The sequence below is a fragment of the Phocoena phocoena genome, chromosome 11, assembly GCF_963924675.1.
Source record: "Phocoena phocoena chromosome 11, mPhoPho1.1, whole genome shotgun sequence".
NCBI lineage: Eukaryota > Metazoa > Chordata > Mammalia > Artiodactyla > Phocoenidae > Phocoena > Phocoena phocoena.
Window position 1 is genome coordinate 60,967,110 of NC_089229.1, and position 17,272 is coordinate 60,984,381.

General features: G+C 52.6%; 1 protein-coding gene across 1 annotated transcript; it reads left to right on the plus strand.

Moving 5' to 3' along the window:
* Window positions 1-7,571: 7,571 nt before the first annotated feature.
* KRT4 (keratin 4) lies at window positions 7,572-13,902 on the plus strand. The gene is made up of 9 exons (XM_065887890.1): window positions 7,572-8,039; window positions 9,685-9,899; window positions 11,078-11,138; window positions 11,461-11,556; window positions 12,113-12,277; window positions 12,545-12,670; window positions 13,104-13,324; window positions 13,578-13,612; window positions 13,721-13,902. The coding sequence occupies exons 1-9, from the start codon at window positions 7,581-7,583 to the stop codon at window positions 13,900-13,902; spliced, it is 1,560 nt and encodes a 519-aa protein (XP_065743962.1). The 5' UTR covers window positions 7,572-7,580.
* Window positions 13,903-17,272: the final 3,370 nt, after the last annotated feature.

Sequence of the window (17,272 nt, forward strand, 5' to 3'; positions counted from 1 at the left end):
GTGACCCGGAGGCCATTTGCTCCTCCCACCCTCCCGCCTTCCTGAGCCCTCTCAGCTCTTCTCCCACTCTTATCACTCCCATCCCTGCGTGGCCAGCTCTGTGTCCACTGCCCACAGCCCGAGCCAGCCCACAGGGGACTCTGCAGAAGTCAGTCGGGTCCGGCCTGCTGTTCTGAATGCTTGCCCAGTCTGGCCTTGTTCCGCGTACTGATTTGCATCTCATTTGTCCGCTGCCTACACTAACCAAGGAGCACAGCATCGAGCCTCCAGCCAGGCTTGTCTTCTCCTCTCTCCACAGCCTTCAGCCGAGCTAGGAAAACTCCTGGTTGGGCTTGGCCAGACTGCATCCGCACCCCAAGGGAGAGGCCTGAGGCCCACTGACAAGAGCCTGAGGGCTGGAACCAAGGGACACCATCCTTGCCCTCTTCAGCAGCCTCTGGGTCTCCATTTCTGTATTTCTGTCCAATTATTTCCTGTGAAATAAAGCAGCACCCAGTTCTCCTGGTAGTGGGTCTTCCTTTCACTCTCCCTCCCCCTCCCCCTTCCCTCCCTCCCATAAATTTTATTGAGTGCCAGGACTAGGGCTACTCTGGCAAACAAGATCAGACCTATTGTGCCCTCCTAATGTGTCTTTCTCACCCCTTCTGTTCCTGGTGTCTCCTGCATAACCCCTCCCATTCATGAGAGCCAGACTTTCCTTCTTGGAGCCCTTGGTTTCCAGGGCCAGAGGCTGGCCTTTGACAGCTAATTCAGATACCCTGGGTTTGGAGATGAGGATTTGTGCTGAGGTCCTCGGTGTTCTGTCACTTCATCCAGTCCCCTCCCAGTGATGTGCTGGCTCCAGCTCTACCCAGGGTGGCAAACCTGACCCTTCTCCTGGGCAGGTTATAATTCAGCAATGATGCTAAGCCATAGCCTTAAATATGTGTTGAAAGGGCATTTAGAGGACTGGCTGCAGGCCAGAGATGAAGGCTCCTTTTGGCAATGTGCGGCTTCTCTGCCGCTCCTTCCAGCAATTCAGCTCTGCCCCAGGATTGCACAGCTCACCCAGCAAAACAAAAGCTATGCAGCTACCCAGCTCACTCTCCTCGGGAGGCAATTTATGGAATATCTATGGTTGTTTGGGTAGGTCCTGTGGACATCTCACTCCTCACCCCAATCAGCTCATCAAGGGGTTCTTTCCAACCCTCCACTATACTCCCTGGGATGCCCTCCATCTCCTCCATCCCACTGATGTTTTAGTATCTCTTGTATCTTGCTCCCTGCTTAACTGCCTACAATGGGCTCTACTCCTGACCCAGGACAGCCCCATTCATCCCTGTTCCTCCTTCTTCCCAAGTCTGCACCAGTTTTCCTCCCACCTGGAAACCTTCCCCAATTCTCCATGTCAGAATGCACGAGACCCTTCTTGTCCCTGGCACAGTCTGGCTGCACCCGTTGCTGTTCTTGGCTCTGTTTCTGTCCAGTTCTTGTCTGGAACGCAGGTTTCCTGTTAGCCTGGGACCTCTGGGCAGGCTCTTCTCCTGCACCCTGGATGGGAATCAGCAGCTCAGCTTGTGCCTGGAGGCTTGATGGGTACTTGGGACTGGAACTATGCCCCATCCCTCCTGCCCCTTGGCGCTCATCCTATCTCTGGGCCTGTCTGAACATAACCCTGGAAACATCTTCTCCTTCCCTCTTCTGCAGGAAGCTCTGCATGAAGCCAAGAGTGTGGGCATCAGGGCCAGGTGCTAAGAGGGCGGGAGGGTCACCTTCTCATTCTCCAGCAGCCCATCAGCTCCTGCACTGCTCCTTCCCTCTTCCCTGTCTCCACCTGGTCAACTCCCAACTCCATGGCCTGAGCTGCAGGAGGTCACGCCATTGCCCTCTCCTTTATGGGGAGGCCAGCCCTTTTCTCAGACCCACAGTTCTCTCCATCAAAAGTATCTAAGAAGGAGCTTTTCAGCCTTTGCCTTCTATGAGGGAGACATGAGTGGGTAAGCACATGGCCCTGGAGCTAGAATTCCTGGGCTTGAATCCTGGCTCTGCTATTTACTGGTGGTGTGACTTTGACCAAGTACTTGACCTCTTTGTGCCGCAGTTTCCTCACCTGTGAAAAGATTGTAGTAATAATAATACCTACCTCACCGGGCTGTGTGGGGATGGGACCATTCAGGGTCCCAGAAGGAAACCAATTTACCCAAGATAGTTCAACTAAATGGACTTTAATGAAAGGATTCCTTACAGAGGTGTGGATGTGGCTAAGGGCACAAACACAGGACGGAGAGGCCAGAGGCAGGCAGTTGTGGGAAGCCATTGCCACCCACCCCATCCCCCCACTCCCCCTGAGCAGGGGTGTCCAGGGCCCAGGGGTTTTCTGGGGTGTGGGACTTTCAGTGCTAAAGCAGGACAGTCCCAGGAAAATCAGGACGAGATGGTGGCTCTGAGTAGAGCTGAAGAGACAAGAGGAAGAATGGATGACTGATTGGGTCATAGGGGTACGGGGATGGGAAGAAGCTGTAATCACAGAGGAAGGCAGCCACCTCTGGAGCAGGGAGGGGGCAGGAGGAAATAGCCACCTCTCTCTCAGATCTCCTGCTAGTGTCCCCTCCTTGGCCAACCCCCTCCTCCGGAAGCCAGAGAGGCAGGGAGCAGCCTGCAGGGGTTAAGGAGGTCAGGGAATGGATCTGGGGCAGAAAGGACGCAAACGGAGCATCCCCAGCATAGGGATTGGACGCATTATTGCATGGAAAGTAAGTGCTCAATAAATGCCAACTATAATTATTCCTACTAGATGAGAAAGCGCTGCCCTGGATGAGGCTCCTCAAGGGCAGTGGCTGTTTTCTTCACCTCTGCATCTTTCCTATTGCTCAGCCTGACTCACGTTGGGTGCCTGGTTGATGCCATAGGCTGTCTCCCCTCATCCTTTCCATAGCGGCAGCAGCGCTCTGTCCCCTCTGTCCTTGCGTCCTGTGCAGGGAGAGCCTCTGGACAGGGGAAGGTCTCAGAGATGGAAGCCCTTGGTCCAAGCAGCAGAGGTGGGGAGGGAACCACACCTCCTACACTAAGAAGGTCTGAGTTTGGGTGTCCTGTATAGAGATGAGTGGAGAGTTGGACTGGAGGAGGCACAGTGGCTCCATGCTGTCTGGGCTGGGACTGGTGAGACTGTCTCCAAGCAATAACGGTTAGAGTGGGCCCTGGGCTGCCTGAGCGCCTGTTACCAGCTCCCGGCACAAAGCCTGGCACAGAGCTCCAGGTAAATACTGGAGGATGTCAGTCTCTGGGGAGAGGGGGAGTGTGTGTTTGCAGCTGACTCTACTGCCACCATCCTGGCTGCGCCTGACTCAGATGGCTGACATCACTCCCTTCCCCAGTTGCCACTGTCTCCCCCTCCCATGCTCCGTGGGGAGAGATAAGGGAGCTGAGAAAGTGATTATAGCCTCGGGGACAAAGGTTAGTGGAAGTGATGGCTCAGTTCTGGGACGGTGGGTCAGCAATTTTTTTTTCTGTTCTTCTGCCTCATTTATTCTGCTATTGATTCCTTCTAGTGTATTTTTCACTTCAGTTATTTTATGCTCTGTTTGTTTTTTTTTGCGGTACGCAGGCCTCTCACTGTTGTGGCCTCTCCCGTTGCGGAGCACAGGCTCCGGACGCGCAGGCTCAGCGGCCATGGCTCACGGGCCCAGGCGCTCAGCGGCATGTGGGATCTTCCCGGACCGGGGCACGAACCCGTGTTCCCTGCATCGGCAGGCGGACTCTCAACCACTGCGCCACCAGGGAAGCCCGTGTGCATATGTTTTGGTTGACAAGAATGGTTTTGCTTTCAAAACATGTTGGGTAACCCCTGCTGACACATGCCTGGGAAGTGGGGAGAGACCAAGAATGCTCTCTACCCCTGGGAAAGGGGGGACCTTGTGTACAGACTCCCCCTTCCCGATTCTAAGGGCTCCCCACCCTCTCTCTGCCCTCACTGTCCCCTTGCTGAAATGCTGACTGGTCCTCTTCTGCAGAGTCTCTGATCCCCAAGTTGGCTCTGGCTCCCCACAGAGTGACTCTGGGGCTGCTGAGGCTGGTTGACTGAACGGGGTGAGAGCACAACCTGGTCAGGACGGGCGGAGGTGCTTTCCCACACCACACACCAGGTTTGGGGCTAAAAGACTTGGGATCCCTGTAATCCCAGGACTGAATGCAAGGGCTTGCCTCCCTGACCCAGAAAACCCTAGGCAAACACACCCTCCACTCCGCTCCACACCCCTGTCAGCTGCTCATCCTTCTTTGACAAGACGGGGAACGGCTGCCAGTTGAGGAAGGGTCACAGAGGTTAAGAGTGGAACTGTGGAGGTGGAGTGGAAACCTGCTTTTAGCTGTCACTGCCAGGGGGAGTCACCAGGAGCTGGCCCAGGAGCTGCAGGAGGAAACCTTCCCTTTCTCAGGGATGGAAACTCTTCTTTGCCTCTCTGCCTCGAGGGTCAACGCTGTCTTGCACACTGAAGGCATGCCTGCCTTCAGTTTCTCAGGCTGCCGTTTGAGGATTTTGTGAACTTCTGGCAATTCTGACTTCATGATAGAGCCACAGAATATGGCTCTAGTCCAGAGCTTTCTTCCTGTTTGGTTTGGGTTTATTATAGGATTTGTCATTTAGTTAACTTGGACTCAGTTAGTTGGAGGACACAGAATTGGCCCCTCAGGACAGTGTCCTATATTATTGGATACTTGTAAGGACAGGGCCACATGATCCAAACAACCAGTCCTGTGGCAAAAGCAAGGACAGAACAAGCAGAGTGCTGGCCGAGACCCCGTGGCTACTCTAAGTTGCTGTATAGTTGTTTTTCCTGCAGATTCTGATATACAGCATTGTGGTGCAGAGGTTAAGGTCACAAGCTTTGACGTTAGACAGACAGGACTGGCCTCCTACCTCCACCACTTCCTAGGTATGTGATCTCAGGCAAGTTACATAACCTCTCTGAGCCTCAGCGGCTGTAGCTCTAAACTGAGCATAAAAACTCCTCTTTTTTGCAGGGTTGTTGTGAGGAAGGGAACCCCTACCTGAAAAGCACCCAGTGTCCAGCACGTGACGGCAGCTCTATATGAGAGTTCCTTCTACATGGAAAGCAAGGCGGGCTTTCCCTCATCTAAATTTTTATCTCAGGGATGGCGTCTGCCTCGACTTAGGGTTAGCTTGATGAGAAGTACATCAATTGGGGATCCTTGGTTTGGGTGCCCCACAGGCACAAAGTAAGATTGATTGTATATTATAGATTAGTTCCCTTAAAGTCCCTTCCACCCCCGCTGGCTTTCTGTTTTAGGCACTGGACACAACTTAAGGACACAGCATTTTCTCCTAGTATTGGGGTGTCACAGCTATAGACTACAAGACACAATGGACACATCACGAGATGCCTTGGGGCTGCACCCTGCAGATGCAAACCCTCCTCCTAGCCCATGAAAGTCCTCATCAACCCCCAGGGAGGGCAGAGCCTTTGCGAGCAGACTGATGTGGGTTCGGGTCCCGGCTCCACCACATGCTACTGTGTGACCCCGGGGGGCTACTTCTCCTCCCCGGGGCTTCCAAGTCATCATTTGTAAACACGGTTGTGATACTGACTGCAGAGAGCTTTTAGGAAGATTACATGACCACATGTATATAGAGCATTCAGTACAGTGCCTGGCATGAAGTTGGCATTCAATAAATACTCATTGAAAGGATGAGAGGATGTTCAACCTTGTCCCTCGTAGGAGATAGTCCTGGCTCTAGAATGCTCACTTACTACAGGTGGACGGACCATCCCTTGGGCTCTCTCCCATGGACATTTGATGGGGCCCAGGGGGTCTCCTGTCCTCCCTGCCACAGCACTTCCACCCACTCTCCATTTACTTAGAGGCCACCTAGGCAGGGGCAGGGAGAGCCCAGCAAAGGCTGAAGTAGATGGGGACAGACGGTGGGGTGCGGCTCAGAGGTAGAGGGAAGAGGAGAGCAGGGAGAGGCAATGAGGGTAGAGGTGGGGAGAGAGGAGCTGGCCAGAGGAGAGAGCTCCCAGCCAGTCCAGCCTCCCCTGCAGCCCGATCCCCAAGACCTGCATCCACTGACCACCCTCTTCTCACCCCATGGGCCTGCCCTGCTCTCTCTCTTTGCACGGGATGGCTTGATCATTTTTGGGGTGGCCAGCTTTCATTCGGTCAGGGTCAGCTCAGGCCTGTGGGAATTATGTAGGCCCTCATCACTGCTGTTCCCCAGATTCAGAATAGCAGTCTCATTAGGGATTGAGAAGAGGGATGAGGTTTCATCTAATCTCTCCTCAGAAGTGGCAATGGCAAAGCCCAGGCAGGATAAGAATGAATGCCTACCGACCTACTACATACCAGGCACTGTAGATACATCATCTCACGATCTATGAGGCAGGCGTCCCATATGGTAGATGAGAGGATGGGTTGAATGGGTTCAGAGAGGTTAGGTGACCTGCCCAAGACTGCCCAGCCAGTTAGTGGCAACAGGTGGGATTTGAAGACAGATCTGTTGCACTCAGTGGGGAAGAATTTAAGTTCGAGCTTAAAACTAGGGTTTTGTATTTGAAAACATTGCTCTGGGCAGAGGTTCATAGGTTTCACCATTCTGCCAAAGGGGTCCCCAGCACCTTGGAACAAAAAGTTCCAAGCTCCTACCCTGAATGCCGGGACCATCATGGGAAAACAGGACATGGCCTGTTCCGGTGGAGCCAAGAAAACAACTGGGCAGCAAACTGAGTAGCATGGCGCGCACAATAAGGACCCAGCCTGGAGAACGCTGACCTAGAATCCTGCCAACCCAGACTGGAAGCCCCGAGAAGGAATGCGAGTCTTGACGGCCCAAGGCAGAGTCAACTTTCTTCTGTCCCCAGCTCCATGCCTGGCACATAGTAGGTTCTCAATAACTGTGTGTAAAGTCGAGGTGAGTCTTGATCTAGGCTTGGAAGGCTAGAAGGCTGGAATATGGATTTCCCCTTTTGTACGACTACACAGGGCCAAGTGCACATGGAAGAAGAGTGATGAAAGTGACAAATAACCGTGCAGCCTCTGACGGTTTACAAAGCACTCATTCTTCTTAATCTCAGGATCTTGACAGAGGTGGAGGAGAATATTTGTAGTATTTCCAATTTATGGGTGAAGCAACTGAGCCCCAGAGAATGACTTGCTTCAGGTTTGCAGAGCATGCATGTGAAGTCAGGCCTGCAATTTCCAAATTCTGTGGAGTGAGCGACAGAGCGATGGGTTGTCTTGTCTGGAGCAGGGAGGCCCCTGGAGGCTGGTGAGATGGGAGTACAGTGGGTGGGGGGGCCTGTGACCCAGGAGGCCCTGCATCACCGGTTCAGCTTCTCCCGGCGGAGAGCATGCCCTCCAAATGACTTCTGTAGGTGTGTTTGTGACATGTTCAGCAGGTGTAAGAAGGATGGGCCAGTGCCAAAGGCCAAGCCCAGAGGTGTTTCAGATTTTTCCCTTTATGCCCCTGCAACCAAGCCCTGCTCTCCTGCACATATAAGAGACCCAGGCTACGGCTGTGGCAGTCAGTGGCCTGGCCCTTCTCGCTTCTCTCTGACAACTCGGAGCGTGTTCCTCTCTCTCCAGCCATGCTCATCAGACAGCAGTGTGTCCGAGGCGGGCCCCAGGGCTTTAGCTGTGGCTCAGCCATCGTAGGTGGAGGCAAGAAGCTTGCTTTCAGCTCGATCTCCATGTCTGGGGGCACAGGATCCTGCTCCGGGGGCTTCAGTAGCAGAAGCCTTTGCAACCTCGGGGGAAACAAGAGCATCTCCATCGGCACGGCTGGGTGCTGGCGAGGCGCTGGGTTTGGGGCTGCTGGAGGTTTGGGGGCTGGCTGCTTTGGCCTTGGATTCGGGGGCTCCTTTGGTGGACGGGGTGGTGCTGGCTTCCCTGTCTGCCCTGCTGGAGGGATTCAGGAGGTCACCATCAATCAGAGCTTGCTGACGCCACTCCACATGGAGATTGACCCTGAGATCCAGAAGGTCCGGACCGAGGAACGGGAGCAGATCAAGACCCTCAACGACAGGTTCGCCTCCTTCATTGACAAGGTGAGCCGGCCCCTTGGTCAGATAAGGTGGTAGAAGCCAGGGTTTCTGAGTCCTGGCATCTCGGACCTGAGCCTGCTGCGGACTTGGGAAAACTGTGAACTTCTCTGGGCCGCTGTTTCCCACCCGGTTAAGAAGAGTCATTACTCTTTCTCTTTTGTCCTATGACTGGTGGGAAAACAGGCTGCTCAACGCAGTTCAATACTTGGATTTCCTGACGTGCTATGTGTTACTGGGCAAATCATTCAACTTTTCTGGGTCCAGTCACCCCAGCTATAAAGTGGGTTCCTTGTTTCCCTGCTTCTTCTCAGATTTTGGTTTCATAAATAATATGGCTAATAATTTAATAGTTAATTAATTATAGTTAATATAATAGCTTAACGACTGGCACTTCTGTTGTCAGAGCAGAAGAAAACCAGGCTGGTTTCCCAAATGAGAAAGGGACTGACTCTAATGGCAGATTAGAGTTTCTGGTAGGACCTTGGAAGGTCATTGTGTTCATCCTCCTGATTCTGGGCAAAACTGCTCATTTCTGGGTCTGTTTGAAGAGGATAGGGGTTGGCTCTCTGATTTTCTTTTTTGTAGTCCACTTCCCTACTCCATGCAAGGTCTGGAGGTTCAAGTCTTTTCTGCTGTACGCTGTGCTTCTGTATGATGGATGATAACAAAGAGATTAGTTCCAGAGAGTCATTAATCCAAAGATGAATGACTGAATAGATGGCTGTAGCACGTTTGGCCCAGGCTGCCCTGGTTCTCTGTGCATCGAAGTCTTATTTCTCTTAGATGAATGGGGCAAGAATGAACAATCTTGGAGTAGATCGAGTGAGAATATTTGCTCTTCTTGCTAGTTTGAATTAACCCATAGCAGCTTAAAAGGGCTTTATTGTGACTCTAGGACCTATAGATGTGAAAGTAAGACCAAGGGTTGGGTGCTTCCTTGTCTAATCTCCCATCATCAGTTTAAGTTCAAACTGTGATCAGTCACCCTTAGCTGCTTTTCTTACAATTCCGAAGCACCTAAAGTGGAAATATCATGCCAAACCCTGGTTTATCTGGCTAGATCTCTTCCTAGAGGGAAAGTTCAGGGAAGTCCTTTTGCAGCAGTGAGTCTATGAGACTCAGAATATGTCCAGGGCCTGATCTTAAATATTTATACTCAGTCGTGCACAGGTTCACAGGGACACACCAGGTCCATTTATAAGAAAGCTTGTTTAAAACATCTTCAGTGAATTTATCATTCCTTTGCCTTGGGTCAGGATCGCTTTGGATGCAAGAGCCCTTAGGCTGTGGTTGTATCTCCTAAGTTTGTTTTATTTTATTATTTCATAGAAGTTCAGTATTCTCAGCAGCTCCTCCCTTCTCAGTAGCTCTGGATCCCTGTGGTCGGGACGTTGTTCTTGCTGCACAGTCAGGCCCCGATGCTTGGGCTCTGCTCTGCTTTTCCCAACACACGTGGCCCACTTGCTGCTATGGAGCGGGGCCGCCATGTTGACCCCAGCAGATAATGCCTGGAGTTGCAACGTGGTGGCCCTACTCGGATGGCTCTTGGGCTCGCTGGTTAGCTTGGATTGACGGGGATGGTGTTGGCCAGACCTCCTGCCAGAGATTCAGGCCCTCATCTGTCGGTTGGTCCCTGTGTTAAATACAGGTGCGGTTCTTAGAGCAGCAGAACAAGGTTCTAGAGACCAAGTGGAACCTCCTTCAGCAGCAGGCGACAACCACATCCAGCAAAAACCTCGATCCCTTCTTTGAGGCCTACCTCAGTGCCCTGAGGAAGCAGCTGGATACCTTGACCAACAACAAAGGACGCCTGCAGTTTGAGCTGAAAATCATGCAGGACAGCGTGGAGGACTTCAAGGCCAAGTATTTGGGGAGGGGATGTGACAATCTGCCCAGCCATGCCCCAGGCCCCCCGGGCTCCTCTTCATCATTTAGAATCTCAGGCTCTGAAGAGACCCCAAAGGGTCAGGGAGGACCTCCAGTCTGTTCCCATGCTTCTACATGGTCACTTTTTTAATGGGGTGAGGTCTAGTAACCCTAAGTTGCCCCAAACAGAAAATGAGTGATGTATTCAGAGAGCTGGGCTTGCCATATACAAATAAGATAAAAAACCAAACAGATGGAAAATAATACAGCAGGGTTAGAAGAATATAGGCTGTAGAGATAGGTGGACTTGCTTGGCGTACTGATTCCTTCACTTACTAGCTCTGTGATCTTGGGTGACTCGCTTAACCTTCTCTGAACCTTAGTTTTCATCATCTTTAAAATGGGGATAATAGTTCTACTTTATAGGTTGTGAGAATTAAATGAGATAGAGAGAGCTAGTAGCATAGTGCCGGACATAAAATGAACATTGAATGCAGAGTAACTCTTATTATGCTCATTATGGGATGGAGCTGAGAAAAATACCAGCTCCCTCTCTCAATTCACTCTCACACCAAAGAAAAAGAACTGGAGTATTGGCAACCCTCCTGAGAATTTAATCCACCCAATGGCCAAAGGACAGCCCCTCTATGGAAATAAAGTCAACCAGATCATTGCTGGTTCTCCTCCTCACATCTTATCTCTTGCAAACAGTCTTTTTAAAATTTGTTTTTCACTTCTCTGAGTAAACTAGGGTCTAGACTGGTACCTCATATGCTGTAATGACTCAGTAAATGTAGGTGGAATGAATATCTGTATGAACGTGGGAAAATGTAGCCAATTAGATGGATTTTTCCAGGTAGTTAGATGTCTGAAAACCAGCAGGAGAGAGTGGAAACAATAGCTCACTGTGGGGCTTTTGGGTTTTTTTTGTTTGTTTTTTTTTGCGGTACCCGGGCCTCTCACTGTTGTGGCCTCTCCCGTTGCGGAGCACGGGCTCCGGACACGCAGGCTCAGCGGCCATGGCTCACGGGCCCAGCTGCTCCACGGCATGTGGGATCTTCCCAGACCGGGGCACAAACCTGTGTCCCCTGCATCGGCAGGCGGACTCTCAACCACTGCGCCACCAGGGAAGCCCTTGTTTTTTTTTTTTTTTTTTTGCATCTTCCCATCCCCAGGTATGAAGATGAGATCAACAAACGTACAGCTGCTGAAAATGACTTTGTGGTCTTAAAGAAGGTAAGGGTTGAAGGCGGGTAGGGATGTGCTCCCACTTCCCTTGGGAGTGGCCTTTGGCTTGAATCATGGGTTCGGTCCATCCCTCTCATCTCCACCCCACTTGGTACTATCCAGATCTCACTGAACTATGAATTAAGGCTGTGATAAAAAAGCCCATTTGGATAATTAACTTCCATGTCTGCAGGTGGCTTTAGGGGCGGAATAGGCCAAATGATTAGTCCCCAGCCACCTCACCTGGTGCTACCTTGTGTGTCACATAACACTCTCTGCCCACTGTTGGAATGCCTGTACCTTGTCTCTTATCCTCCCCCTTCCTCTGCAGGACGTGGACGCAACCTACATGAACAAGGCGGAGTTGGAGGCCAAAGTGGAGGCCCGTAATGATGAGATCAACTTCCTGAGGGTCCTCTATGCTGCGGTGAGGACTCCATTCCCCCATCCCCACCCCCACATTCAGGGAAGGGACTCCTCCATCTGTGAGGCTGCTGGTCGGAATTGACAGTTCGTTGAAAGGACTCCAGCTCCCTTACTTCAGGGCCGTGGGCTCTCAGCAAGGTCATGGATAGAAAGGGTTGAAGTGAGAGATTCAACTGAGAGGTCTCAAAACCAGAGGTTGTCTTAGAAGATTATGTCTAAAGATTGCATGGGATAGAAGTTATTGCTGTCTAGCATTTCTCTGGTGAAATAGATCCATTCCCTTCCCTTCCATGTAACATACTCAGGGCCCCCTGACCTGGAGGAGCTTAGGGAGCAGTAGAGACTACAAGCATTGTTTTTCTGACTTGAGATATCACCAACCACATGACTTCTACATAGAAATTTACCCCTCATCCTTCTCTGTATGCTTTGGGAATGCCAGGTTGGCTTCCATCTGAGCCTGTGGCATGGCCATTTCCATGGTGATGGCAGGTCTCTGGTGTCAGAGATTAGGGAAGACTCTCCAGGAGGCCTGATGTGAGACATTTTCCCTGCAGGAGCTGTCCCAGATGCAGACCCACGTCAGTGACATGTCTGTGGTCCTGTCCATGGACAATAACCGCAACTTGGACCTGGACGGCATCATCGCCGAGGTCAAGGCCCAGTACGAGGACATCGCCCAGAGGAGCAAGGCCGAGGCCGAGGCCTTGTACCAGACCAAGGTGGGTGTCGGGGGTCTCTCAGGGGCCAAGAGTGGCTTCTGGGGCTCTGCTTTTGATGTCTGTGAGCAGATGGGCATCAGCTCAAGCCCAAGAGAAGTGAGGGGTAAAACTGGTTCTTCTGGGTGGCACTGATCCTGGTCTGCCTGGAGATAGCATGACATTTTGTATTATTCCTGCCACCTGTGGCTATTCTTGCTGAGTCCGCTTGAGAATAGACTCTATCCAAACACCCCTGACCCCTGATTCCCTGTGTCTCCTGGGTCTCAGGTCCAGCAGCTCCAGGCCTCAGTCGAACAACACGGTGACAGCCTGAAGAGCACCAAGAATGAGATTTCAGAGCTTAACAGGATGATCCAGAGGCTGCAGGCTGAGATCGAGACTGTCAAGAAGCAAGTATGTGTCACCTCTACCCGGCCTCGGTACAGGGCCAGGGGCCTGAGGCAGATGCCTCCACAGTAGACAAGCAGATAAGGCATCAGACCAGAAGGTCTTGAGCTAGTCTGCGGGGGATTTGTAGCTCTTTGTATAAGTCATACCCAGATCTTTTCAGCAATATCCTAGTTAACATGACATGATAACCTCAGCAAATAAGTTCTCCTGGCTCTTTTTCATTGGTTTTGCTCATTTTATCTAATCAGTCTGGTGGGGGCATTGGTGGACCCTAGCTGGAGTGAATAAAATACATAAGAGTCAGGGAAGGTGGGGAGAAGGACAGACAGAATCCTGACATCCTAACCCAAGCAAAGCTGCTACAGGAGAGGGGACAGATTTAGAGGTCTTGACAGCAGGACACTGGTGATTGCCCGTCCCGTGCCCCTGTCTGCAGTGCCAGACTCTGCAGGCATCCATGGCTGATGCAGAGCAGCGTGGGGAGGTGGCCCTGAAAGATGCCTACAGCAAGCGCACAGAGATGGAGGTCGCCCTGCGGAAGGCCAAGGAGGAGCTGGCCCGGATGCTGCAAGAGTACCAAGAGCTCATGAGTGTGAAGCTGGCCTTGGACATTGAGATCGCCACCTACCGCAAGCTGCTGGAGGGCGAGGAGTGCCGGTGAGGGGGGCTGAGGCAGGGTGGGAACAGGAGGAAGGGAGAGGGTCCAGAGCCATGGCCAGTCCGGGACACCTCTGCTGGACCACTTGCTTCTGTGCTGGTGTGTTATGAATCAAGACGGTGTTATATAACAGGTTCACATTCAGGCCTCAAATCTGGCCACTGAAGGATGGGAGGGTGCTTGATACCTGCTTGTTGAGCGAAGTGTGGCTCCAGGTTTGCTGAGGTTCACTGCTCTTTCTGTTACCCACAGAATGTCTGGAGAATGCCAGAGTGCCGTGAGCATCTGTAAGTACCATCTGCCCCCGCTGTGGCCATTTGTTCACCCCGGTTTGGGGTGAGATTCCTGGTTTCCAGCACTGTTGGAACGACCATGTCCTTGTCTTTCTCCCGCAGCTGTAGTTGGGGGTGCTGCCAGTGCAGGAGGCATTGGTGGAGGGTTAGGAAGCTGCTCCGGATTTGGCCTGGGTTCTGGCTCCGGAAGTGCTTTTGGGTTTGGTGGTAGTGTTGGTGTCAGCGGCAGTTCCAGCAGCAAGATCATCTCTACCACCACCCTGGCCAAGAGATCCCACCGATAGAGGAGGTGAGGTCCCTGCAGCCGTCTGAGGCCAGCCTGGTCCATTCCTGGTGTCTCTGCTTCCTTCACCTCCACCTCCACCCTCCCTTCCTGGGGCTTATCTTACCAATGCCACCTCAGTGCCAGGGCATGGACTCTGCTCTCTTGGAGTTTGGTAGCTTCTTCCTAATTTGGGCTTGCTGACCCAGCTGGAATGGGAGAGGTGTCAGCTGACTCTTCACCTCCCATGGACAGAGGAGAATCCAGCCAGGCGCTTCATCTCCAGAATTATTAGGGTCGCATATATCCCCACCCAGCGCAATGCCACCTCCTACCAGATCCCGGATCTCCCTCTACAGCAGGACCAAACTCCTTCCCCATCACTTGGCAGCAACTGACCCGGCAAGGTCAGGACAAGAGCCGCTCAGTACCCTGTCCACCTCTTCTCCTTCCCTCTGTCCATCTTTGGGTGAATCTTCAATAAAAAGCTTTTGCCATTCACTTTGAGCAATCGTGTTTGTTCCTTGGGGAGAAGTCTCAAGAATTCAAGTGAAAGTGGAGGAGGCTGGGGCCTGAGGGGTCTGTCTGTCCAAATCAAGGTTATCAGCTAATTTCTCAGATCTCTACTTCTAAGTTGCCCAGATAATTAGGACAGAAGGGTCATGTGTGGAGCCTGAAGGCTGCCTACAGAACAGGAGCACAGTCTCAAAGCAACCAACAGTTATCCAAAGATCGCGCATTGCAGGCAGTCAGGGTGGGGCCATCTCAGTGCTGAGACCCAGGAGTATCTGGCGGGAAGGGGTGCAAGTCTGGAGGTGTGGGGTATAGGGCAGGTGTGGGGACAGGCAATCAGAGGTCTCCACTGAATATAGAACAAGAGGTTAGGGAGCTTATGGAGAGTTTATGCTCAGCGTCTAGCAAGTCCCTGTCTTCACGAAACTCCAGGCATGGACTTTCCCACCAAGCCAGCAAGGCTTTTGGGAACTTGTTCGCAGAATCAACAAGGTCACGACTGTTGGGTGGAGAAATGAAAACATGTTGCTCTCACAGAGCTTTCATGCTGAGCTCACTTGCCCTTATCCTCAGGTGATTCTGTCAGAAGTTATGTCTGAGCGGCTGTCCCTGAGTGGTGGGAGAGAGGGGGGTGTGAGGCAGGTCTTTGGGGGCATTGGAGGGTGTAGCTTCCTGTTTGGGGCCAGCCCTGGAGATTCCGGTTGGATATTCAGAGGTGGGGGTCTGGGTATAGCCTTTGTGGACATACTGTTTTTATACTGGATCGATTCCAAGATACCGGGAGCATCACAATCTTCCCTTCTTCAGAGGAAGTCCACACAGCTCCCCTTGTGCGGTCTGACCTAGATCCCTCTTACTACGGTTGCAGACTGCACTCACTCCCCTGGCCGTCAGTTGGTGCCTCCCACCCTCGACTGCCAGGGAGTGCATGCAGACTCCAATCCCTCCTCATGGTGCCTCCCACGGGCCCTTACTATGTGCAGAACAAAGGGCACGCCGTTTGCCCAAGGCTGGTCTCTGCCCATGCGGCCTTCGCCACATGCAGACAGGCTCAGGGCAGCAGGGCAGAGCAGCGAAATGTTAACCTCAGGGGTTTGCGCTCCCAGGCAGGGGCCTCCTGGCAGAAGCAGCTGCTTCCTGCTTCCTGGACTGGTCAGCTGGTCCTCCAAAATCTAATCTCCCCATAGACCTGGGGCTCACCCCGTGTGGCAGAGCAGGAAGTCTTTGACTTCTTTCCATCACTGCACCCCTCCCCTGGGAGAATGCTGAATCGGCTCTTTTCCGAGTTTCTGGGGTGGGGAGGAGGAGTCAAGGGTTGGAAGCAGGGGAGGGCTTCTCAAGTTCACCCACCGGGAAGTTGTAGGTCGCGACGGGTCAGGCCAAGAAGCCAAAGCCCAGAAGCCGGGCAGGTTACTGCCTTTTTTGTGCCCTCTGAGTGGGCAGAGTGCGGGAGCGGGGTGTAGCCAGCCTGAGCATCACTGTCGGGTCTCTCAGGGCCTCCTCAGTTGAATTTAATGACTTACACTCAAAGTTAGATGGTAGAAATAAAATGAAAGGTCCCTGCCATCCTGTCATTCTGAGCCTGATGGAAAAGACATAGAAACGTGTGATCATAGTACAGCGTGGCAAGACCTACCGACTGGTGTGCCAGGGGCTCTGGGCACAGAAGTGTACCCAAGCAGGGAATCAGAGAAGGCCTCCTGGAGGAAGTGACTCTGCCCTGAGTTGGAGCTGGTTAGGGAAAGAGGGAGGACGGGTGGGGGAGTATTTTCCAACTGGAGGGAGAGGCTCACGCAGAGTCAGAGACTTGAGAGCACATGGGCCCTTTATGGAACCTGGAACTGTTTGGCACAGATGAAGAGCCAAGTAGGTGATGGGCAGGGGCAGTGAGATCTGAGTCTGAAGATCTTGGTGGATCTCAGATCTCAAAGCACCTTGATGCCAGGCTAGGAGTTTGAATTTGACCTTGACTTTGAAGGGCTATAGGCAGGGGAGTATCATAATCTAAGTTGTGTGTTGTAAAGCTGCCGTGTGGAGAGTATGGGAATTTCAACTGACCTTAAGGCCGAATCCAACCATCAGTGAGATCAACTGTGTTTAAGGCAAATAAATCAAGCCAATGAACGAATGGTTGAGTGGGAGGCAGGTGATAGGCCTGGCGAAGCTGGACAGATATCTACCTCTGCCACACTCCCCAGGCAAAGGCACAGTCTGCCAGGCTGAGCTCGGCTCCTTGCTTTGACCCCTCTCCCCGTAGTTCCAGGAGCTGCAGCTGGCAGCTGGCTGGCATGGGGATGACCTCAAACACACCAAGAACGAGATCTCAGAGCTGACCCGGCTCATCCAAAGGCTGCCCTCGGAGATCGAGAGTGTGAAGAAGCCGGTGAAGGGGCTTTGGGGTTTCCTGGCTCAATTCCAAGGGAGGGGTGAACTGTCAATCATATACACTCCCCCATGCCCCTTCTCCTTCTCTGGGTCCTCCATCTCAGAAACCCCTTCCTCAAATGGAGCCCCTGCTCTCATCGCCTGCACTTAGCTCCCACCTGAACTCTGGAACAATTGGAAGGGCCTTTTCAGAAAGCCAAGGGGCTGGGAATAACAAACCCCCCAGTCCCAGCTTGACAGGACTCTACCGCCATGCATGGGGTTTTGCTCTAGGAAGTGGGGCAGGACAGGGCTTGGTCCAACCACAGTAAGCACTTGGGGCGGGCGGCGGGAAGGGAGGCTCAGGCTGCCTTAGAACTGAGGGGGCAATGCCACCTCCTGGCCCTCAGTGCTCCAACCTGGAGATGGCCATTGCTGATGCCGAGCAGCGGGGCAACTGCACCCTGAAGGATGCTTGAGCCAAGCTGGATGAGCTGGAGGCCACCCTGCTCCAG

Excerpts from the sequence above, each read along its gene's own strand:
- KRT4 (XM_065887890.1), top strand. The coding sequence starts at position 7,581 with ATGCTCATCAGACAGCAGTGTGTCCGAGGCGGGCCCCAGGGCTTTAGC. Across the intron at positions 11,557-12,112 it reads TGAGGGTCCTCTATGCTGCG|GAGCTGTCCCAGATGCAGAC; the intron begins GTGAGGACTCCA and ends TTTTCCCTGCAG. Across the intron at positions 12,278-12,544 it reads AGGCCTTGTACCAGACCAAG|GTCCAGCAGCTCCAGGCCTC; the intron begins GTGGGTGTCGGG and ends CCTGGGTCTCAG.